Below are 25,454 nucleotides of genomic sequence, written 5' to 3'. Positions count from 1 at the left end.
TAATCTATGGTGAGAATTCTGTACCTTGTGTGTAAGCAGTAGTTGTAGCGGCGCGTTGTCGAGCAGCACTTCGAAGCCGGCGAGCGCGTGCAGCTCGGCGAGCCGGAACGTCCAGCGCACGCAGTCGCGCCGCCACCCGCCCGAGCCGCGGGACACACCCGTCGACCACTTGCTACGAGGCTGCAACAATATTGTCATATTAGAATCCTGTTTAATGGGTACATTTGGTTCACCTACAGCCATTGTAAAAAAAGTCAGGTTATAGTCTAACATGCTAGCCAATAGGAAGTATACAAATCATACAAGAATATACCTGAAGATCACACCAACATTTTTTTGTATCACGTCCAAATAATTTAGTCTAGCCTAAAAAACATCTTTATAATGCTACTCCCGCGCTAATACTGAAAAATTAAAAGTGGTTCCAGTATTGGATAACCTCTTATGGACTACCTTTATTTAAAAAGGGGGATCAAGCCCACCATGACGGATGGCTATCCAACATTGTAGGTACAACAGTTTATCATCAATAGCAAATCACCAATCGTCAACCTTGTCATCGACACTGTCATCATTAAAGTACTTAATTCTTACCTCTGGCACAGGATCCCAACCAGTCTGCCTGAGCAAGCCATGTCCGGCATAAGCCACAAGATCAGCCGTGGCGCTGAGCGGCTTAGTCAATGCTCCCAATAAGCCGCGTCTTAAAGCCGCTGCGCCGCTCTCTGTCTCGCCGACCGCTACTCCGACCAGTGGGTGATGGGCTAGGCCTCCTACTGCACCTAGGAATACAAAATAAATGAGGTTAGGTACTATCATTACAAAATTTACGCCTTGATTTCATCATAAAGACACTCAAGTTTGTACTAGAATTAAGTAAAATAATCACCAAGAAATGGCTATCAGATCAGTACTTAGCTAATCGCGACAATGTTATGTAGGCATTAATTAATACGTTTCTTGATAGTTTTTGTGCATCATTGCAATAAAATACAAAGCTCATCATCATTATATCACCAAAGTACAAATGAATATAGTTACCAAGTATATTTATCGCAAAGTTAGTAATCCCAGCGACAAGTCCAGCCACAAAACTGGGAGGTGGGCGGCGCCGGGCTGCTGCAGCTCTTCTGGCGTGTTCTTCATCACCGGCCAATAGATCCAGGTTTCTTGCGAGAGACCCCGCCCACGCGCTCAAAGACCGCAGGAGAGCTGCAGCTGTGGCAGAGGCTACGCCTTTCACGCCGCCTGTAGCCCCGCCCAAACGTGCTGCTAATGCACCTGGAGCGCCTAGCAGTTCCAAACCACCGACGACCCAACCTGAACATAAGACATGATGAATTGATTATATACTCGTACACATACGTAATATCGTTTTATCTAGGTCCTACGTTATAACATTACTTTCACAATTACTTACAATATATTTATATCACTTAATTTTAGTGCATATACAGACATTACTTTTTTTAACCCATTACTGTCCCACTGTAGGGTAAGGGTCTCCTCCCAAACGAGGGGGAGGGGTAAGGCCTTAAGTTCACCATGCTCTCCAAGTGCGGGTTGGGGACTTTGCATGCCCTCAATAAATGTATTTAAGAAATTTTTAGGCTCGCAAGGTTTCCTCACGATGTTTTCCTTCACCGTTAGAGCAAGTGGTAATTACTATAAATACTTTTTTAATGAATGTCCTTACCTGCACCGAGTATAGCGGCTGATAGATAGTGTACGGTGAGTGCGTGCGTGAGTCGTTCCGCTGACGTCATCATGTCGTGCAGTTTGAACGCGCTCAGACGTAGAGGACTCTGGTCCAGTGCTATGTACATTCGCACCTACAAATAATTTTTTTTTTTTTTTGTTAGCCTGTACTGTCCCACTGCTGGGCAAAGGCCTCCCCCAAATAAATAAATAAAAAAATAATACAAATAAATAATCATGTTAAATTTGGTATTTAGTTTTTTGGGTACTATGTTTGGGTCACGCATGGTCCATCCGAAAAATGGTATATAGTAGACACATCAGACACATTTTTTACAATAAATCAAATATACCTTTATATCGATTTGTTCAGCCCTGCCCTTTAACCAACGTACCAACCAATACGATAAAATAACAAAAGGAGATTATAGTCAGGCGGAAATGTAACAATACAGAAAACAGATAAAAATGTAATAAATAAACACATTTTATAACATTTATAACCAGCATGTTGATCAAAATTTTCCCGTGTCCAGTATATTTTACTTACACATTGAGCGTAATCTTCCCAACGGTGAATTTTGTTTTCAATACGCCTAACGGTTCTGGAGACGTTCGTAGTATAAATCGCGGACGTCTGCAGAACTGATAGAACGTACTGAGAGATCTTTACAACTCCACAAACTTCTTGCTATGTCTTCGTAATAGACTAACAGCCACCGTCGCGAGTTGAACATTACGACTGTTATACCCGTAGATGGTAGGCAGATGTGTATAAAATACATGTTTTACTTACATATTCAGCATAATCTTCTTAACGATGAGTTTTGTTTTCATGCACCTTACGGTTCTAGAGACATTCGCAGCATAAAATGCGAATGTCCCTAGAACCATAAGGCGTATTGAAAAATCTTCATCTTCGCACCTCCATAAGCTTCTCGCTATGTCTTCATAATAGATTCTTAAAAATATGTTGAGAATAATCTATACATATAAAAATAATTGTCCTAATTGTCGTAAATTTCGGAGCTAGAAGCATAAAACTTCACTTTTGATATTTTCGTTTACAATACAAAAACAGGTGTTTCAGTGTTTTTAGAAAATCATCATCTAGCGGATAAAAATAGGAGTTAAAAATCAACTTTTATATTTTCTAACGTTGGTATTAAATAAGTGCAATAACTTACAGCTGTATGTAAAGTAAGCGTGAGGTCTAGCGGGTAGACGTGCAACAGTCGCAGTCGCAGCGGGTTGCGTAGCGAGCGCTCCTCGGCCAGGATGGACGCGAGGTCGGCGCTGGCCGCGGACGGCACGGCCAGCCGCGACAGCTCCACCAGCGCGGTCACGTACGCGTCCTCGACGTACAGCGCTAGGCTGCCCATACGGATTTCTACTTCTGTCAGCTCTGTGAAAAATAAATAGAATGAGTTGTTGCACTGAGAGTGTAACCCGCGAAACATTTTCAAAAGAAAATATCTTGTTTGTTGTTGTTCATTTGTATTTGATTATGTAATTGTTCTAGCACGTTTAACAGACCAATTTTTAGCTACCGAAAAAGTCAGTATATCGAAAAAACAATGATTTTAATCATTATTAATTACAAGAGGCTTTCAGTTTGCAAGAGCAGGTATCGCCACCGTCACATATTCTAACGCGTATTGTAACGAACTTTTAATTTCTCAACAGAAGTTTACTTAAAATAGTCTAAACTTAAAATAATGTGCTCTACTTAAAATCTCTAATTAGATAAGAAACAATGTAAAAAATATTTCAGGAATTCAAATTGGAATCTAGAAAACCATGTATTTTGTTTCTTTCTAACGGTAGTTAGCTTTAAGCCCCCTATTTTTTCTTACCTTTGTAAGTGTTAAGATGGTCGCTCCACGAGTCATGTGTGAGCTTAAGCAGCAGCCGGGCGTCGTCCTGCCTGGTGGAGAAGGTGTGCTCCTCCACGAACATGTTCCACAGCGCGGGCCAGTGGTCGGGCGCGAGCGGGGACGCGCGCGTGCTCGCCACCACCGCGAAGTCATACTGACCACTGTCGTATTGCAAGTTGTCGATCTGCACGTCTGCTATTGATATTGTTGTTTTCAGTCTCTGTAACAAACATGTATTGTGAATAAAAGTGACAGAAGTAACGTAAATCTCATATTAGGGATAAAGGTTCTCAGTGTAGTTGCACTCCAGAGTATAAAAGTCTAACGATTTAAATGAAACGGACGGAATAAATAAAATACTGAAATTGGGACTCTATGTAAGGTTTAGACAAAGCTATTCATTCTTACTTGCTTCGCGATAATGTATTTATTTCCCCCTTAAAATGATGATTTTATTCAGTTACATTAATGCTTCTGTATTCGTCAAAATCATTCCACTGACTCGTCATCGGGAAAATATAATCATAAGAGTACCTATTTGAGTACAAGTAAGTTACGATGCATAATCAGATGTTACCTTGTTATCAGTGTTGACTCTGATAGCGGATCTGTCGAGATGCAGCGCGAAGAGCGGCGGCACGTCAGCGCTGGCTGCCATCTCGACGACCACGCCCGCTATCACGCAGCGAACACGCTCCGTCTCCGACCACACTGACACTTCCATACCTTATATAACAAATGTTTATATTATACTAGCTGACCCGACGAACATCGTACTGACTAACAGTAGATTGATTTTTATTTAATTGTAATTTTATAAAACTTCTCTACGTAAGAATCATTCTCATACTTTAAGTAATATTTCAAAAAAGGAATTAGCGAAATCTGTTCAGCTGTTTTCGAGATTTCGCTTTGCAACACATTTAGCACTTCATTTTTATATCTATACTAATATTATAAAGCTGAAGAGTTTGTTTGTTTGAACGCGCTAATCTCGGGAACTACTGGTCCGATTTGAAAAATTCTTTCAGTGTTAGATAGCCCATTTATCGAGGAAGGCTATAGGCTATATATCATCACGCTACGACCAATAAGAGCAGAGTAACAGTGAAAAATGTTACAAAAACGGGGAAAAGTATGATTATCTTAAGTGACGCAAGCGAAGTTGCGCGGGTCGGCTAGTTATAGATAAATATGATTGTGTAAATGAGAATGCTTTGAATCAGACTACTGCAGGACACTCAAAGCGTTTGGTGACGAGGCATACTCATCAGTGAGTAATATGAGGAAAATCAGTAAACGGAATCACTGAGGTTGATACAAAAATATTTTGATTTTTTTCTATCTCAACAAAGTTCGTTTTATTCTGACCACACTATTATTACGCTCATATTTTATACCAGTGCACTTACACGTCTTAGATGCTTTAACGCACGTGCACATGTGTCATACCATACACTACCACATGAAGATATGAAGAACGCTAATAGTGTAGAAAAACAGTCTGAAAATTTTGTTAGTACTATTATTGCAAGAGTGACAAGCGCTGTAAGATAATATGTGAGGTGTGCATGCTTACCTGAAGTCAATCCACTGCCCATATCGAAAGAGCTTGTCGCGTTGCCTTCTTCTGGGTAGCGGTCATAGAAATGATAGTCCGAATCCTCCATATCTGGTGACAAAATTATCAATGTAAAATTGTTATATATTATCTGTACCTACTTTACATTTCTTATTATCGGTAACTGCACAATGTCAATGTCAACACAAAGAACTTTTGTGAGAGTTGGAAATCCTGGACGCTAATAAAAATACGTGATATTATAGAGACTGTACTAAGGCTTCTGTTTAATCGTGCAAATCACCCGCTTCAATTTTATGCGTATTCCACGCTCTTAGAATCTCGATCTGACGTACTAGGGGGCGAGCATATTGGCATTTACCAGGCACGTTACCAAAATCCGGAACATTAGGAAATTAGAAAAGAACAACATCACTCTGCCCGACCCAGGGATCAAACCCGAAACCTAGTGATCCGCAATCAGATTTACTTCCGAACGCATCATAGAAGCAGCCAAATAAGTTAATATCGAATAATTTATGCACACACCTCTATCCCTAATAGTTTCAGCGAACAGTACTTTAAAGGACTCAGTATCAGTCTTCGGCCTGGTTTCCTCCACGTCAGTACCACTGGGCACCGGCACCGGCGTCTCATCCTCTGTCTTACTAGTCGTCGGCTCTTCCTCCGTAGTACTTAACGTCTCTTGTACTATGATCCTACTCTTCAATGGGTCTTCGATAACCGTGCTCCGCGCTTGCTCTACTACTTTACTAGTCAGTGATGTTTGATCCAACTCGTTTACTGGGAGTACTGTGAAAATATGTTTCTTTAAGTAAGTTGTAAAATTTAATTCTATACTTCGTCATTAAAATAAAATAAATTCTACAGCAATTTCCTAATTTTAGTTAAGTGTCTTAGATTGAGACTTTCAATAGCCTTGAAATGCTTATAAATTTATTTCTGCAGAATGCATTTTGCGTTTCTTATAGTCTTTAAAATATAGCTTGATTAGAATGACAGATGTCAAACTGTTTTGACTAGGGTTGTAGAAGTATTGATCAAAATCGATAGCGAAAAAATCGAATCTAAAATAATTATATTCGATTCAATTATTTTTGAATTAGCTTTTTACGAATTGTTGTTGTGAATCTTATTGTTTAAGCAAATTCGTATAGGACGACCAGCCCTACTTTTAACACCGCACGGAGACCTCTCCTAGTTTAGTATTAATTAGGATCAATTAAATAAAACAATGAAATTAAAGTTAAATAAAATTAATTTATTCAGTTAATGGTGCAATTCTGATGATAGGGATGAAGATGATGTAATAAAGGATGCGCAATTAATAGTGCGCATCCTAAATCAGTATCATCCTCATCGCTATCATCAGAATCGCTGGAACAATCTTGGAGATTAATTATTAATTCTTGGTCACGAATAGTATCAAAGTGTACTTCGCGATTAACGATTAATCAGATGATTTACTCTTATCTATTGTGTCTCCTCACTAAAATTTTTACAACATGACGTAGCCTTGTAGAGAGGTTGAAAATTATTAGGTTTATTTTTAAGACTAAAGAAAATAGTACTGATTTTTAGTTTAAAGGCTGATTGTATTGAATTATTCTGATTTCTTATTGAGGATCTGTATTTAAAAAATAGTTATAATGCTAGACAAGACAGATTTTTCGTGTTTCAATTTGTAATACTCGTTAGACGTCACTACAAAGTTGGGTGCTCTGTTTTGCTTAGAACTGTCATTTTAATCAAGCTATATTTTAAAGAGTATAGATACTCGTCAAAATATTCTATTAAATAATAAGCTTTGATTAGTATTAGTAGAGTATGTACTCACGTCTAGAGATAGCGTCTGTCCGTTGTAATTCGAGCGCGTCTGATTGTCTCTGAAAGAAATAACCAATGATTATTCTCAAATCAAGTTAGCTATTATTGCACGGTAAAAAAAATTTAAGGCTTCAACACTTCTTGTTATTTTGACTATTATCTGATACTTTTCCATAAGCTACATAATTACTATTTCAATCTGTCAGACGCTCACTGGTAATTCTTAGTTTGTTGTATCAACGAGTGTGACCAAATATTAGCAAATAGTTTTTTGCTCAAATAGTGAATCTTTGCTTCTTGTAATATTAGTACTTACTTTCATTGGTTTGAATGATTCTTCCGACAAATCGTTGAGACGTCGTCTTATGTCGCTTGCTGATATATCATTCTGTAAAATGAGTTCACATTACTACTAATTTCTTAAAAGATACATAATTAATATATAAAATAACCAATTTTTATCCTACATAAAGCCCTTTTTACTATATCCTTGAAACCAAATACTAACTTCTTTTGAATAGAGACTAGAACCAAATAACTGAAGTGCAATTAACAAATACTTGATCCTTGTATTGGAATTAAACCCAAAGTACCTAACACCTCCTTTATTGCGGGAGTAAGTCTTTGCCCAGCCATGGCACAGCAGTGAGTTAAGATCACATGACCCATCACACTTTATAATATTCATCGTTTGTTTTCTACTTACATGATCTGTGTCCTGTAGTTCTAACAGTGTGGAGTGCGGGTGTGTTCGTACACGCAGTTTGACAGTGATACCGCCGTGGAACTGCAGTAGTTGTTCACCATCAGCCGCTGCTACTGGCGCGCACCACTCGCATAGCACGTTAGCCTCGTCTGAACGATAAGAAAAATACTTTTTAATTAAAATTCAGGTTTTTTTTTCTGAAGTCTGGTAATAATTAACTTACGGGGTCTTTATGGTCTGATTATATAAGTATTTATGTATGCGTATCACGTATCTCAGTTGACCACTAGTGTACGTCAAATCGATGGTCACTATAATCTAAGGGAGAAAACCATGTACAATATAGTCGCTTTCAAATAGTTTTCAATCGAGGTTCTGAGTTCTGAGGAACTGTCACGTGACAGTGTCCCCCTGAAAGATATAGATTTTATTGTATGCCTGAGAATCTTAAGCATAAGAAAATTATTTTATACTTAAGCATCGAAAATAAAAATGTAAATAATGTGCTTTATGGGTTGGTCATGTAATGGTTTAATAACAAAATAATTTTACTGCGAGGAATAAAATGGAAATTTTCTTCAAAAAGGTCAGTACTTGTAGCTAGCGATATTATACGACAGTGATTGTAGGAAGTGGCAATCTTTGGTCTCTCCTAACCCCATTGAGAACAAAACAAGGTTTTATGTATTAGCGTGGATTAAGACGCTTTATTAACAAGTCTTTAGTGAGCATAATAAATAAATAATATAATTAAACAAACCTTTCATTCGTCCGAACGTGAGCATGGTGACGGAGGAGAGATTGGCGGGCGGCGCGGCCGGCGGCGGGTACCTCTCGCAGTACGCCGGCGTCGAGTAGTGCACCGCCGACCTCGGCTGTACCGTGCAGTACCAACGAGTGCCGTGACATTCGGGACTCACCTGGGAATAATATGAGATAGTTAAGTTTTGGTTCAACATTAAAAATGAGAAATATAAAATGTAAAGCAACCGAGGATCTATGCCACTATGTCACATACGCATTTTCATAGACTAGAAACACAAAGATGTAAACAAGTTTGTAAGTTGTTAATTCATAAAATATGTTGCTTCATTGTTCCAAATATAGAACAATCGCAACATTTAGGCCTGTTTAAAATTAAGTGCAGGGCGCGACTCTGAGGGTAATTCTGCTTTGATCATCCGATTGGTAGATTAATCAACCACCGTGACAATTGGCGTTATTATTGTTCGGCGACACCTATACTAATGTAAAGAATATTACTACCCGCTGCGTCTGTCTGACTCTTCGCGACAAACTCAAAATCTACTAAAACATTCAAGGTTTTTTATAAAATAACCCTTAAACTAGGGCGAAGTCAGGGAAAGCATATAGCATAATTCCACAGTTGTCATACTAACCTGTACATAAGAAGTGGAAGGTTCGTGCGAGTCGTAGGCGGGCTGCGCGATGCACAGCGGCATGCGTGTGAAGTTGTGCACGACGAACTGCGGGCACGGGTCGTGGGACAACACCACCAGCCAGCGACTGTCGTGACGCACTTGACTCACTAGCACCGGCACCTATGACCAAAGATATAACATTTATAAGTTTAAAAAATATATAAACTCAATATTTAATTACTGCAATTGGTCAACACATTGGTAAGCATTGTTCTTGTGTCGCGGGGACTTTAACAGACATATAAACAACGGACACAAAGTACAAACCACAAAGACAGACCCGAAATAATCATTTGTGGATTGCACAAATAATTGTTTTATGTGCACGACGACTCCCGGCGCAATGGTAGCAATAACGTCACAGTAAATCAACGTTTACTTTATTAAGCCTATGTCAGTATCCTACTGTCGGCAAAGGCTTCTACTACAGACTTTCAGGCTGTATACTTTCTTAGGCCATTTCTCCAACGTAGCCAATTCTACTGAAAAAGTAAATATAATAAAGAAATCCACGCACCGAGTTCTGATTCTCATCGATCAAGGCGATGCCTCGTCGCACGGGCGGTCCTCCCAGCACGATGGGTACGGGCGCGCGTGCTGGGTAAGAGCTGGATGGTAGCGCCGCACACAGGAATGTACGCAGTTCGGATGGGTCACCGCCCCGCCAACGATGACGTAGCCAGAAACGACAGAGTGGAGTGCCGTGGATACTATCAAAGGAAAAGAAGCATTCGAATTTGAATACGGTAGTTGACTTAGTTATAAAACTTGTACTCATTAAAGGTTGAATAAAACAGCTCATGCTTAGTATTTTTGGTTAATGATGTTGAAATTTAATATCTTACAGACTAAAATATTATAATCCCAAAATTAGAACTTGTGACGTCATTGTGGCGTACTTTTACACTAAAATGTGTTTATATCATTTCAAAAAGAATAACCGATTAGACTAGATGCAAGTATCTTATTGTCAATGAGATAATAAATTCTTACCTTCCGTCTTTGGTAGGTCTAACTACTTTGAATGTAGTAACTCTCAAAGGTTTGTGTTGATTGTCTTCGTCGTCCGCGGGCTCGGCAATAGCGGACACCTGTGTTCAATCATCACGCAATATAAATATGTTTATGATGAAAATCAGTCAGTCAGGCAGTCGGTCCGTCAGTCAGTCAGTCAATCGTATATAAAGTAAGTATACGTACCAATACATCTCTGTTAAGTCTGTTGATCAGCATATAAGTGGAAGTTATGCCTAGCACGTTGATCTGCTCCTTGATTTCATAATACATAGTCAGTAGCGCCACCTGCGAATAGAAAAAGAAGTGAAATAGGCTCATAATAGTAATAATATAATGTGTTTAAAAATGTAAAAATTAAGGAAATCTATACTAATATTATAAAGCTGAAGAGTTTGTTTGTTTGAACGCGCTAATCTCAGGAACTACTGGTCCGATTTGAAAAAATATTTCAGTGGTAGATAGCCCGTTTATCGAGGAAGGCTATAAATCATCATGCCACGACTAATAGGAGCAGAGTACCAGTAAAAAATGTTACAAAAATGGGGAAAATTATAACGCATACTCTCTTATGTGACGCAAGCGAAGTTGCGCGGGTCAGCTTGTAATAAAATAAAGAGTATAATAATAGCAAGTACGGACCTTCTGGTTACACTGTATAGAGAATCTTGCGGCGTGTTCCAGCGCCACGTGTCCGGGCGGCGGCGCGCCGTAGCGGCCCGGCTCCTCCGCGCTCACGCACAGCTGCGAGCTCACGAACGTCTCGCGACCCACCTCCACTGATATGAAGAATGGTTTCTGAAAATAAATACACCAGTTAGTTTTGTTTTACACACTTTGGTCTTAGCCCGTTTGAGTGTCCTACTGCTAGGCAGAGGGCTGCCCCCTCCCTTCCAAATCCCCCTATCGTCGACAAGATCCAACCAGTACTTTTCAAATGCGTCCACGTCATCTCGCCATTTTTTCACAATATGTGTGTATAACAATTTTGTTATACAGACAGACATTATTTTTTAAATTATTTAAAGGTTTGTTCTAGGCAAAAGAAACAATTATTAAAAGTGGGTTATAAGGACCGTACCAAGTGGCGTAATATTAATTACGTAAGCTTGTCCTAATTAAGATTATGAGAAATCCAATCCAATAAAAAATCTTATCGTCCTAGATCGTTTTTCCGCTAGCCTCTAGCAAAGGGGAATACTTGATTGTTGAGTCGATTACCATTGCTGATTAAAATCATGAATATTTGAGCTTAGCAAATAAGTATGATTTCGTCTTGCACAACATAAGCCGTCCTTACTATAATAAAAAAAACGAATATTCGTTGAAATTTCATTTGTTTCATATCACGATCTTTGAAATTAGGAGAGTATAGGCGGGCGGAAACATAACAATGCATCAAACAGAAAAAATAGTAATATATAAACAGATTTTTTAACATTCATAACAAGCATGCAGATAAAAATTTTCCCGTGTTCAGTATTTACTTACACATTGAGCGTAATCTTCCAAACGGTGAATGTTGTTTTCAATACGCCTAACGGTTCCAAACAGGTTCGCAGTATAAAACGCGAACGTGTCTGGGACTATTGAACGTACTGAAAGATCTTCATAACTCCACAGACTTCTTGCTACGTTACTAGTCCGTTATAAAATTCAGGCGAACCAACCTTACTCCGAGTCAAAATAAAATAGGAAATTTCACGGACCATGTGACCTTCTGTATGTAATACAAAATCTACAAGTATCCGGATACAAAGAACAAATACTTGTGAATTATACAAAATAAATATTGTATCATGCGTAGAATTCGTAGCCATGACACCAGTGGTAGTATGGCGTTAAAACATTCAGCAGTCAGCAAGTTAGCCTTAGGTATAAAGCCATTTTTATGAAAATACAGTTATTATTATTATACATAATTAGCTTCGCGGCGATCCTGGATTTATGCCTTATTCCGCCAATAACACAGTATTAAAAAAATTAAAAAATATATAAAAACTGAAACTAAAAACTGTTTTAACTCGCATTTTTTCGACTGCTGCAACCATTTTGAAACAAAAGTACAAATACGGTAATATATGATTAAAACATATAAATTGTTACCGTAAGTATAGCAGACGGCGGTGATATCGCAGAGCCGGACTCGAGCTTGCAGAGCGGCGCCGCGTCGTGTGCCCGCAGCGTGAGCGTGATGGGCGCCGCGTTGCACAGAAGAACTACCGGACACAGTTGTATCTCGAGGCTGCACCCGCCGCCCGCACGCACCGCTTGGTAACGCACCTGCACATAAGTATATGATATAAGCAAATGTTAAACGAAAATTTGCTTATAGCTAAATTGAAATGTGGTTGCAGGAAAATGTGTTTAACATTTTAACAAGATAACAATATATCTCGATCTATATAGATATGTAAAATTAAATCTGTGTTTCGGAAGACGCATCCATTGTGGGTCCCGGTTGTCGTTTTCAAAGAAAAATCTGACAACTAGTCTTACCGAAGGATATCGTGTTATAACCTAGGTAACTGGGTTATGGCGTTGCGATAGGCAGTCGCTCCGTTTTTTTATTCTAAAGTTTAAATAATACTTTATATCACTGGTAAAATGTATAATTTTAATATGTAGTCTTGGTGAGGTGTGTAGTGTGACTCACAGTGACATCAGACCGTGGTTGAAGCAGCGCCGACTGCCACGGCCCGTTCCAGTGCTTGGCGACTAGAGAGTAAGGCCACGTTGACTTCGCGTGACGACCTGAACGCTCCAACCTAGACAAAACATATATAATCGTGTTATTATTTATCTTAACAGTTTAATTTACACGAAAAGTTATTTAAATTGTAAATAGATTATGACCGATATAGAACAGAAGTCGATTTAAAACGCCCTACGCAATGGTCTGCCAAGATGGCGGCCAGCCGCCATCTTGGAAAAAGAGGTTAGGACTGGTAAAGGGTGGAGACCCCACAAACTGAAAAACGCAACCATATATACAACTTTTAAATAGACTACTGCACTTATTAAGGAATGAATTAGCTTTTTGAGAACCTTGCGTCACTTATTTGCCATTTTGGAAATACGATATTTACTACTTATTTCCAAACAGATCTTCATGTCTCAGTTAAGGCTTTGTCTGTTAGCAAATTACGCATCTTAGGGGTTAGCAAGCAAATACACTTCCTTCGACATTGAACAATAACAGTGGTAAAACTAAACAATTTCGTTACTCACCATTGTAATATTTCTTGTACGACTTCGTCGATGTGTGTGACGGGCGTGCGCTTGTCGAACACAGACGTGTCCGTTACGCCGTAATGCAGAGGCACCGCCTCCCGCGTCACCGGACATTCGATGTTCCTGTGTGCAAAACAATAATTATATTAGAAAACCGGATGATTTCCGAACAAAAAAATACAGCTTTAAGTAATCTTTTATTATAAGAAGGACAAGTATTCATGTATCATCATCATCAGCCTAGCCTTTCAACTATGTTGGAGTCGGCTTCTAGTCTCACTGGATGCAGGTTTTATTAGACATTTTATTTACTGGTATTCTGTAACTAAAATTATAAAGTTACCAATAAAAGTAGGAATAACATTAGGCTAATGGGGATATTAGAAATCCGTATGAAATGTACAAAACAGATTTTTTAAATAGCCATTTACTTTGACTTAATTATCATTTCTTAAAACAATTCACAAAAAGTCTGAATAATTACTAAAATTTTGACATTGTCCATAGTAAACTAATTGTAGTTACCTATATTGAAAAGAGAGTGTATGTCTATTGGCCGTGGTGCCGGGCGCGAGCAGATGCGTGCTGCCGCCGCGACCCGGCGTCGACTGTATCAACGGTGCTGGCGGCGGCTCGGCCTCCGTGTCCGGACCACGCATGCTCTTCTCTGTCACGATTAGCACCTGAAATACGTCATGTTTTCAATATATTTTGTAGTGTTAACCTCAATATAGATGTTCCTAGTGTGTGTTGTCGTTCAAACGCCATTTGGCAAACTGGTAATAAACATGTCTCTGTCAAGTATGATAAAAAGTTCTAACTTACATAAGTTTCAGTACTTGGAAATATCTACATGAATTGTCAAAAGCCCTCCAATGAGTTGAAAACTATTGATCCTGTGAGAACAATATCTAAATGACCACACACACGAAACGGGGCACCTATTAAATTCAATTAAAATTAAACTCTGAACAAAATTTCGAATGACTGTTTCCACGATTTCATTAATTTCCAAGCTTTATTTAAATGAAACTTGACTCTTCTCAACCTACAGATTACTGTAGGTTGAGAAGAGTCAAGTTTCATTGGTTTCGTACTTTATGAAATACTTAGTAACGAAACTTCACTAGGTATAAAATGAACAAGTACAATATACTTACATCAGTATCGAGCGGTAGATGCGAGTGTAACACGTAGAGCGGCCACACGGTAGCCAGTATACGACCGTCACTGCGCGCTCGCACTACCCGGCACCACACCGATACGTATGTTATGTCGCCTTCACTCGGTACTATAACAAATCAATTATGTACTGCTCAACTTAACGTCTTTTCTGATAATAATGTAATGAATAATATCATTATTGAAAGATTAAAGCCGTCTAAAAAGGCCTCTACGTGTTGGACTCTGTAGTCCCGAGATATACGAAAGACGTACAAATAATAATAGATATATTTATTTATTCTCCTCACAAATTACAGAACACAGAATACAGTTTAACCACATATTATGTGACAGACAATGAATATGTGTGAGGACTGGTGTCTGAAATAGGCGTGAGCCTGAGCCCATTTATGTCCTACTGCTGGGCAAATGTCTACTCCCGTAATTAGGAAGGGGGCTAGGCCTTGAGTCCACCATTCTGGCCAATTGCGGGGACTTTGTATTCCATCAAGGCAATCCGAAAAGTCATTGGTGTGTTGCCCCGAGTTCGAACCATCGACCACTTACTTGGGAGATGCCAACTTACACTACTCGGCTATCAGTGCTTTAAGTTTAAAAGCATACATAGAAAGCAACTGAAACCTGGATACTTCCATAAATTAAAATTTACATTAATATTTTTAACAATGGGCTCACCTTTGACCAACCAAGGAACATTCTCTTTGGGACATTCCTTCAGTGGTATGTCACCGGACCAGCCAGTCTCGTGGGACACAAACTTAATTCTGCAAATAAAATTATGTATTTAATATAATACATAGCAAAATCTCATATAGATACGTTATAACATCTACCTGCATGCGAAATTTCAACCGGATCTGTCCAATGGTTTGGGCTGTGCGTTGATAGATGACTATGTCCGTCAGTCGGTCACCTATGAGTTTTTTATATATAGATTTAGATTTAGCTTACTTGAGCACCATTTCTGCGTCGGAGCTGCACACGACGCTGCGGCCGACGGTCTCGGACATCACCTCGCCCGAACACACCGTCTGCCACTGACTCGACTCACGGTTACGGGCGCGCACCTGTGTACAAACAAATCATATCGTTACTTTGATACTATTGGTATTATAATAAAAACTACCTAAAGTAATCTATGTGATCAGATTAAAGTGGGGTAAAAAGAAGACAATCTTAAGCAAAATAACAAGCTTTTTAAACATACAACTGAATTACTTAAACAATGAATTTCAAGACAAATGAATAGTGAGAAAAATACAGTTTGACCATTCAAACAGACAGAGGTTACGCCTAGCTAGTGAATCCTAAGAGAGAGCCTAGAGTGAGCTCGCAAGCTCTTAAATAGACGGCGGATCGTCTACACCGTCGTGACAACTGTTTTGTAAATTAATAATAACATGGTATTTACCTTATAAAGCAGGTTAAATCGCAACATATTAGCTAGCGCGAGTCTCCCGGAGAGGTGCATGTATCTCCGGGCGCCGTTCTCTTCTACTTTGACGTGCACGCTCACCGTGCCCTGCCCGCCCTTCTTGTCCGATTCCGTAGGATCCTCCAGCTTCACGCGGCAGGAGCCCGCCGTGAAGGGTATACCTGGCAGCAAACAAATACACTTTCAAACGATGATACTCATAGTTGAGGTCACCGGTGATCGATCAGTGGATTTAACCACCTTAGAGAAGACATTTCATATTGCCGCTTAGAGCTATTCAACTGAGCATCTCCGTGCTTTGGAGTCCACGAAAACCGTTCTAGTTGTGTTCAATTAATATAACAGTCGTTAAGCTATGACAAAGACTTGCGACGCTACTGCTAGGTATTTAGTATATTACAAACAACGCTGTACACAGATTTTATAACGAGCATGCTGACCAAATTTTCCCGTGTTTAGTATTGTTTACTCACACATTGAGCGTAATCTTCCAGACGGTGAATTTTGTTTTCATTACGTCGTACCGTTCCAGACAGATTCGCAGTTTAAAACGCGAGAGATCTTCACAACTCCACAAACTTCTTGCCATGTCTCCATAATAGACTAGCGGCCGTTCACGCCACTTTAGTTTTCCCGTTTTCGCTACATTCTTTATTGCTGATCCACTCTTATTACTCATTTTTATGTTTGCCTATAGCTTCCTTCAACAAATTTACTAGAAGATTTTTACACACTAAGAGATAAGTGCGATCAAACAAAGATTTCAGCTTTATATTATAAGTAGAACGTATAGGTTCCGACCGTTTGATATGAAGCGGTATATTAAAATGAACGCGAGACGGCGAGCCAGACAGCTAAGTAGCCCCCACCTTATACCCCGTTGGCATCGATCGACGGCCACCTGGAGCACCCCACAGCGGTCGCACCCTTCTGTCTGGGCCGCACCCCTCTGTCTGGGGTTTCTATACATACAGTATACCTGTTTGTCTTTTGTTAGTGTCTGTTTAAGCATAACGACTGTTTCGGTAGAGAGATGGGTGTATAGAAGAGAAAGAGTTGAAATAAGTGACAGTTCATTCACTGTATAAGTAAAATTTATAAAGTCCAACTTAATGGGAAAATCTATTTGTAATGTACGATTTATTTTTAATTCATATTACTAGCGCCCCGCTCGGGCTTCGACCGGGTTTCAATAGTTTTCAAAGAAAAATATAACATATGATACACTAAAAACATTTTCGGGTACCTTCACTGTTATCTATACTTGCCATACTAATATAATGAAGAGGAAAGATTTGTATGTAAGTAGGTATGTTTGTAATTAATCGGCTCAAAAAGAAACGCCAAGAAAGCATTCGTTTTATCATATTTAAAATTATAAAATAAACCATAAATATAAATGAATTTTTCCAAAAACAACTATTTCCGTTATTATGCAATCAAAACTTAAGTGAAACTTACTTTGAGACCAATGCCAGGCTGTAGGGTTGGCGAGCGCAAGACGAAGTCGTTTCGGTGCCGAAGGACTTCGCCATCTGTTGACAAATATAATTATCAGGGCCAGTTTCGCAGCTTATGAAAAAGTGTAAGATAACCTATCTGTTAGATAAAATGACGGCAAATCTTTAAACACTACTGTCGAAAACCCCGTGGTCAGCAATCGGATACCGACCGCGTCACAGAGGCACTTACGGGATTATAACACACCTTCGGTAAATGATCGTCAGACTTTCAATCTCCTGACTACTGTCTGACTGTCAAAGATCTTTGAAAATTACAGACGGGACCCACAATTTAACGTAAGGAGGAGGAGCTCGATATGTATCTGATGGGCACCCATCCACAGAACCACTTCGGCAAGCGTAGCTTAACCTCAGAGATCGATCCGCGCAGCTGTTGCTGATTAAACCACGAACTACTAAATACACGAACGACTTATTTCAGATTATGTATTTTCAAATGTCAAAAACAACGCCATAACATTAAAACATTGATCTAGTCTGTACGTTAGAATCTCAATTGAATCGCAACTGAATTGTACCTTAGAGATCGCTCCGCGCGGCTGTTGTTAGCTAAACCACGTGCTTTATTATCCATACTAATATTATAAATGCGAAAGTAACTCTGTCTGTCTGTCTGTCTGCTACTCAATCACGCCTAAACTACTGAACCAATTTGCATGAAATATGGTATGAAGATATTTTGATACCCGAGAAAGGACATAGGCTAAGGATCAGAGTACCAGTAATTAATGTTACAAAATCGGGGAAAAAATTCACCCATTCTCTCTTATTGGACGCAAGCGAAGTTGCGCGGGTCAGCTAGTTATAAACTAAATGTACCTGTAAGCGAGTCTGGCGCCGGGTCCAAGCGGTACAAGCTCATCGGTGCCTTCTTGTCCCACACGAAGTGCCGACGCACAGCTGTTATGTATCCACAGCGACACGCGTCCTTCCAACGCCTCTGCCGTTGCCGCAGCCACTTCGAGCTTAGTCAGCAGCTTCTCTGCCGGCTCCTCGCGAGATATGATCGATGATGAGTCTTGGATGTACTGGGAAAAACATTACACATTAGTAATGTAGTCCGTAATAAGTAAGGCATAGCTTATCTTCATATTTTACCGTTTTTATTTAATGTAATAATATGTATAAACCGCAATAATTTTAAAAGTTTGAAATACAGTTTTACAATATTGTCGTGCTATTTGCTTAATTATTAATCTATACTAATATTATAAATTAGGTCAAAAGTAAGTTTGGGGTTTTTAAGGCTTTTCGATAAGACATTGTTGCAAAATATTTGTTTTTAATCGTTGTTAGAAATCGAACAAACCATTTTAAAGTAAGACCATTTCGATTCTACGCTAAGTCACCACGGCCAAAAAAATATTATGCACCTCTCACCTAATAGTAATAGTTTATTATTAAATTAAAAATCTCCTAAAATATAACAATTTACATAACAACCACAAAAGCAATAGCTGTTTTGCATTTATTTTAAGCTTGAAAGACTTTATTCTCTAAAACGTAAGGCACCCTTAACCCAGAAGCAATTGGCATTATTACACGCCTATTGTTTCGCCAAGGGTTAGAAAACACACAAAGCACACGTAGTACTCGAATTATAACACCTAAATTGCGTCAAAGATTATAAAATGGGGAACAAGTCAAAATAGTACTTAAAAAGATAGCTACCTCATCAACAACAGTATTCCAGTCATTGAGCAGCGCGTGTAGCGTGCGCATCCTGGGCACGTGCAGCGCGACGCGCACGCCCGTCGTGGCGACGCGTGCACGCGCCGGCTGTTCCGTCGCGCACGACACCCCCGCCTGCACGCGGAACTCGTCCACCAGCTGTTCCATGGTGCCCGTCGCGCAGTCCATTATATCCGACCTGGTAAAAACAAACATTTAAAAATTCATCCTTTACCCCCAGTTTCCGTGTACCTTTAGCGGTAGTTTGTCTATTCAATAGCGTTTAGACTTAAGTAAAATACGTGCCATTAAATAGGTAGATAACCTACCGCTAAATGTGCTCAGCAACCAGGTATTAGACATTAAAGTTTAGCATAGCAGATATTTTTATGGATTGATGTCCAAAATACAGGTCCACTATTACGGTCGGAATAGAAATTTAACAGTTAAATTCACTACAAGGGCATATTCAGACATGTGCACATAAGCACAGATCATGTAGATGCATTTATTTGTAAAGACTGAAGCGCAATAGTCACGCACATTATCTAGCGCGCAACGAAGGCACATTCGTGTCAATTTATCCAAGATGATACTGTCGATCCAAATGCATAAAATAAGAAGTAACTACTGATTTAAAATCTAAGTTAAAATAAATAATAATAGAGGTACATATGACTCACGAAAGCGCAGTATCAACAATGGTGAGCACGCCGGAGGGCGAGCCGAGCTGTGCGTGCAACTTGGAGTTACGCGCGATCACGCTCAGCACGCGATGACTGCGCATCAGCGGACGGGACACGTAGTAGCCCTCCAGTGCTGTTGCTTGACTAACAAACAAATAATTTATTCATTAATAAAAAAACTGTAACTAAAAAAAAATTGGAGTTTTGTATTCAACATGTACAAAAGGGGCCAGCAATATGTATACATACAGCTATCTATCTGTAGGATAGTAAAATTATTTGCACAAAAAAATATAACTTACCTAGAGAGGAACGGCAATGAGTTGTACAAATGCAGTTCTGTCTCCTGGACGCGTACGATGAGTTTGGTGCGTGGCAGCAGTCGCGGGGCAAAGTACGAGTCCACACGAAGCACTCCAGATAGCTGTTCCGCAGTCGCAGGATATGAGCGCGGTGTGAAGTCTTTGTGCGCATTGTGATCTGTTAACTGCCAAACAATAGTAATATAAGATCACAAAGTTCTCGCGGCAGACAAGACAAAAATATACTATACTGATTTTTTTTAAAACAATTTTCTAGAATATTTTACAGGCAAGCGACCACGAACATACGCTTATAAAATCAAGACGGAAGAACAAAAAGAGATCACCATTATAAAACGTGTAACTATTGCTTTTTGTTATGCTAGCACTTAAAAAAATTTACATGGTTTACTTATCACTTAATTTTTACTTACCGGCCCACGCGGTTTCAGAATGTGCAAACGTCGAGGACGCGATCGAAATAGGCTACAGTTTATGTTTTTACAAGTGTAGGGCGACGACTCTGAATAGTACTGTTTGTGATAGATTTATTAGCCTAGTTTTAGATAATTTATAACTTACTTTCTATCACGAAACTCGATACAAAATTACATGAATTCTATACAACAGCACTTATAGATTCGGTCATATTGGTCACCCTACTCATAGGTAGTTCTCATCTCAAAATGACGCATTGCGTTCAGAAACCAAAAGTAGTTTTGTCGTCATTGCCTTTCACTGCACAACACCTAATAAATAGCTTTACTCGCTTAATCATAAACACATTATAACTTTAAATCTAGATATTCTAGTTATAGTAGATACTGCTAAAATATGTTTTCTATTTAACATTTCGCTACAGAGTGACAGAAGTTGACGGAATGTTTCATAACATGGCGAGTTTTGCAGAAAACGGAAAGGTATTTGGGCGTACTCATAAATTATGGATTAACAGAACGAAACAGAAAGATCACTCCTCTCGACTTGTCTCGCTTCCGAGTAGTTCCGAGCGTTTGACATCGATCGGCGACGAGCCGTTTGTTTGAGTTCAGCTTCGTAAGCCAAAACAGCACTCGTCTAAACCAAGTTGAATACCGATAAACTGCAAGTGCCCCAATTGCACAAGAAACCAGCGTAGAGCAGCGTTCGTGATGGACGTTGATGAAGAAATGCCCCCACAGGCACAACAACTAAGAACCACAAAGGGCTGGACAATTGGTGAGATTTGCCTAGCCAAGTGGGACGTGGATGGCCACTTCTACGAAGCTATTATAGAAGGAATAGTCAGGGAAGGTGTTCTCCGAGTTGTGTACTTCGCGTGCGACATCGTTCAGAATGTCTCTTATAAAAATGTGAGAACCTTAGGCGGCGGCATAAAGCGCCCCCCCAGCGACGATGAGGACGAGTGTGACAATTGCGGCGCCAAGCGGGCTCGTCGTGCTGGTGAGCCTCCAGCCGGAGGCTCCAGGAAGAGGAAGAGCAACGACTAAATTGCGACAATTTTATCAAACTTCTCGCTGTTAGTATTTGTGTTAGATGTCCAGACAACGTTTAGCTATGCTGTGCTGTGCGTAGCTAAGCTGACTATGTATTATTATGTTTTTTCAAAAAGAGAACTTTAAGTAGCTTGATAAACAGTTTTGAAATGTGCACGTAAGCGAGTGTATTATACACAGAACACTGGGCGAGTAAATAAATAATAAATGCATTGCATGTTACACTTTGTTACAAAGTGTGACCACATTTGTTTGTTATCTTATATGATTTAGGAGGAGAGAAGAGACTTAATAAAGCAGGTAGCGCAACACAGCATAGCTCTATATATACTTAATTATGTAACCTGGAGTATGTATCAAATATAAGTATCGGCTGACTATGAGACTGGAAGGGTTGTAGTTTCAAACAAACCCATGACTGAGTTCGCCCCTGGTGAAAATGGAATGTGATATTGATATATATGTAGCGTGTCTCTATAAGTAGACAGTAGTTTCCAACAGATGTGGTAAAACTTGAATAAACAGAAAACACCTTGTATAGTATGTACCAAACTAAACACCATGTAATAGCCGGATATAAGGAATGATTTCATCAATATTCTGTATAATAATCAGCAAGTAATACAGCTAAACATAGTCAAGGTTTAAAGGAAGGTTTTAAACATATTTTCATATAAAGCAAACATGTTCAGGCTCTTTTTTTCAACAGAAACAGGCATGATGATGGGCATTCCTATAATTGTCTACAATTTAATCAATATAATCTCAGTGTCATTTTAATAATATTTTCTGGTGGGCCTAGGATCTTGTGGGCTCATATAATACTTTCTATGTATTTATCAGTTACCTTCATGTTGCATCACTTTTATGATGCAGCTGATATTTTTATTGTTGATATGGATCCATTCTAACAAATCAATCCATTTAGGCATTCTTAGCACCTTTCACCAGTTAATAGATTTAACCCAGTTAATAAGTTTGTATCCAACAAAACATCTGAACATTATAACAACCATCTACTAAAATAGGACAAGGGTATATTTTTCAGTTGTATATTACTAAATTATGAACAAAAGTTACTATCCATATCTGTATATTTCTGAGCTTAATACTTCTTCGAAACTGAGCATTGTATTTTGATACGGGTTTTACTATAATTTATACAATTTATATTTTAGTTTAGATTTAGAACTATTTATTCCTAAAAAAAATATTCATTTATATGAGAGCAAGGTTCTCATAGGCCTAAAACAAGTGTTGTTGTTGTATAATTATTCTAAGTTAAGCTTTACTATTTTTATTAGCAAATTTGTGAAATTTTATTCCAAATAATTGTTTAATGTGTGTAGTAAGTAGTTAATTCTACTAAAGGTGAAGCAAAAATGATTCAATGTGTGCCAAGCTTCATTCTAGTCAACGGTTGAGATCTCCCATTGAAATTTGATTCTAGTCATGTCAAATAGTGATGTGAATGCAAAATTTATCTTTTAATTGTATTCAATAAATGTTTACTAACAGCAAACAAATCTTTCTTTTCTTAACAACATTCTCTGCTTATTATAATTTTATGAAGTATATTACACAGCCCCTATAAGAATTAAGATTGCCAAATCAAAGCCTATGCACAATCTGGTCTATTGGTAAGATATATTTGTGAAAGCGGGCTTAGGAAGATATACACAGTGACTAGTAAGAAATGGATGAAGTGTCAATGAAGCAGTGAGAAGTGTATTACCAGACAAAAGTGTGTATCAGGGATATTGTTTAAAGTATTGTGTGTGATTGTATAACTGGTGATCTTTTTACAATGTGCTGTGTGGATACTGTGGATGCGTTTGTGGTTTTACTTGAGTATGAGTGATGAGTGTAAGTGAACTCAAATGTTATTTGATTGAGCCCTTACCACATTTTACACTAGTGGAAAAGTTCTGGATTGTAAAGTAATTGTTGTGAACAAGGCAGTGTCAGTAAGAGATGTGTGCAGAAGTGTGTCAGCTCGCTGTGATCAAGCAGACTGTATGACAAGTGAAATAAATATTTGTGAATAGAGGATTATTCTGTCAGACATCTAACTATATTTCCTTATTGAGGTAAGTAAACAACAACATAGGTAAAACCCTGGATGAGTAGTCTATATTTCTAAAAACCACACAGCCTTTCCAGTGCAGTTCGAACCACGAAAATGTTTCCCTTTGTAAAGCCATCCCCAGTCTAAAGTTGTACAAATCAGGTTCTGTAATGATAGATTTGTAGATACTTCTTGTAAATTTCACATTTTTGGTCTATAAAGTAGGTTCTTATGGTTTCTAAACATAAGAACAATGTAGTGTAGGCTAGGTGGCTAAAAGAACAAGTGCAACATGAAGGAGAGATTTACATTCTTGTTTCCTTAGTTGAGAGTACCTATTAAGTTGCAATAGTGGTCTAATAGAGTTGTTTAATAAGAATTTGCTTATTAATTTTAAAATGTAAAGCCCTGCTAATGTGAATTTCATTTTGCTCAATACATTTGTACTACTCCTATGTGTGATGACTTGCTATTGCCTTTCTGATTGCAATACCCATTATATGTACTTGACAGAAAGCTGTTCATGTAATACAATAACAAGAAGTGTTCCTAAAGACTAGATAGAAACTATTCAAGTATTGATGTAATTGCAATGACTAGTAGGAAATGCTTTATTTACGAAATTGTTCTCTTAATATTGTAGATTTTAGAATGTACAGTGGCAAGTTAACCCTTATGATACAGTAGTTCACTGAAGTAATCTATGATATTATGATCTCTTATCCCCTTGTTCTATTCCATACTATTTTTAGTTACAAATCTGGTATCATCATTGCTTGAGTAAATCAAAGGAAATTAGACATTTGTAGACAAGACAATAGATACTTTTGTGAAAGTGTGTAAGTAATATATAATAGGCACTATCCTTAACTGAAATAGTACTGTAATAATGTTTGGTTCTCACGAAAATACTACAAAGATGTTAGTACTGTTAGTGTTGGTAAGTAGGGCTTGGTTAAGGTTCATTATTAAGTAAGTACAAGTTCCTAATTCTTTACTGTTATTAACCCAAATGTTGCCTAAGTTAGCAATTAACTGCATGACCACCATTACACATCCAATTTTTGAGTAGATTTAGATATGACGCTGGCATCTGGCAGAAACCAGATCATTTTGGAGAGAGCTTAAAAAAGTTAACAACACAAACCTTGCTGCAAAGATATTTAGTTACCTTCTAGCTTCCTAATTATAAAATATCCTACAGTCAATTGTTCTCCTAATAGATTTCTCTATTGTATCTGCATATACTGGCCACTAAATTATTATTTATTTTATTTTTAATCAGATTATGAAAAGGAACAGGAAAAAATTGGAACACTTTTTCATAAAGGAAAGTGTTAAAAAGGAATAAAAACCGCACAGTATAATGCACTGAGTCCTAGGAAGACATGTGTAGAAACTGCTGTGACTGACATTCATCAATCAAAATTTACCTTTAGAAATGTAAAAAGGCATGTATAAGCAACCTCTCAAACCTATAGATGCACCGATAATGCATCAATAGATGTACCATAATATAATAACACAATTAGTTTTATTTTCTTCTCCATTTATAGTACCTAATACTTGTGATGTTGCAACAGAGGCTTGTCCAAATATTGTGTGCTCAAGTGGTTGGTGTCTGGTTAAATGTATGTGCCTGAATAACATAACTAGACCCCAGAATAACATAGCTAGTCTTTGTGTATCTTGTTGGTAATAGATACAT

General features: G+C 38.5%; 1 protein-coding gene across 2 annotated transcripts in view; it reads right to left on the bottom strand.

Moving 5' to 3' along the window:
- The window catches only part of Vps13B (vacuolar protein sorting 13B), an 88,864-nt gene that overhangs the window by 7,004 nt on the left and 56,406 nt on the right, over positions 1 to 25,454 (bottom strand). For both annotated transcript variants that reach the window (XM_076134290.1, XM_076134291.1), the window contains exons 54-84: positions 20,183 to 20,367; positions 19,878 to 20,024; positions 19,195 to 19,393; positions 18,343 to 18,551; positions 17,462 to 17,535; positions 15,977 to 16,161; positions 15,517 to 15,632; positions 15,241 to 15,329; positions 14,541 to 14,671; positions 13,906 to 14,063; positions 13,378 to 13,503; positions 12,803 to 12,914; positions 12,253 to 12,429; positions 10,789 to 10,944; positions 10,333 to 10,434; positions 10,126 to 10,223; positions 9,650 to 9,842; positions 9,091 to 9,252; positions 8,451 to 8,610; positions 7,691 to 7,839; positions 7,301 to 7,372; positions 6,995 to 7,043; positions 5,686 to 5,949; positions 5,155 to 5,247; positions 4,153 to 4,301; positions 3,555 to 3,795; positions 2,886 to 3,103; positions 1,697 to 1,832; positions 1,042 to 1,320; positions 595 to 782; positions 25 to 180 (exon numbers count right to left, since the gene is read on the bottom strand). In XM_076134290.1, coding sequence (XP_075990405.1) covers positions 25 to 180; positions 595 to 782; positions 1,042 to 1,320; positions 1,697 to 1,832; positions 2,886 to 3,103; positions 3,555 to 3,795; positions 4,153 to 4,301; positions 5,155 to 5,247; positions 5,686 to 5,949; positions 6,995 to 7,043; positions 7,301 to 7,372; positions 7,691 to 7,839; positions 8,451 to 8,610; positions 9,091 to 9,252; positions 9,650 to 9,842; positions 10,126 to 10,223; positions 10,333 to 10,434; positions 10,789 to 10,944; positions 12,253 to 12,429; positions 12,803 to 12,914; positions 13,378 to 13,503; positions 13,906 to 14,063; positions 14,541 to 14,671; positions 15,241 to 15,329; positions 15,517 to 15,632; positions 15,977 to 16,161; positions 17,462 to 17,535; positions 18,343 to 18,551; positions 19,195 to 19,393; positions 19,878 to 20,024; positions 20,183 to 20,367 — 4,773 coding nt within the window. The remainder of the gene's footprint in view (positions 1 to 24; positions 181 to 594; positions 783 to 1,041; positions 1,321 to 1,696; positions 1,833 to 2,885; positions 3,104 to 3,554; positions 3,796 to 4,152; positions 4,302 to 5,154; positions 5,248 to 5,685; positions 5,950 to 6,994; positions 7,044 to 7,300; positions 7,373 to 7,690; positions 7,840 to 8,450; positions 8,611 to 9,090; positions 9,253 to 9,649; positions 9,843 to 10,125; positions 10,224 to 10,332; positions 10,435 to 10,788; positions 10,945 to 12,252; positions 12,430 to 12,802; positions 12,915 to 13,377; positions 13,504 to 13,905; positions 14,064 to 14,540; positions 14,672 to 15,240; positions 15,330 to 15,516; positions 15,633 to 15,976; positions 16,162 to 17,461; positions 17,536 to 18,342; positions 18,552 to 19,194; positions 19,394 to 19,877; positions 20,025 to 20,182; positions 20,368 to 25,454) is intronic.

The sequence above is a fragment of the Anticarsia gemmatalis genome, chromosome Z (genome assembly GCF_050436995.1).
Source record: "Anticarsia gemmatalis isolate Benzon Research Colony breed Stoneville strain chromosome Z, ilAntGemm2 primary, whole genome shotgun sequence".
In the NCBI taxonomy this organism is placed as follows: Eukaryota; Metazoa; Arthropoda; class Insecta; order Lepidoptera; family Erebidae; genus Anticarsia; species Anticarsia gemmatalis.
The sequence above is the reverse complement of the archived record's forward strand: the minus strand, read 5'-3'. Positions and strand labels throughout refer to the sequence as shown.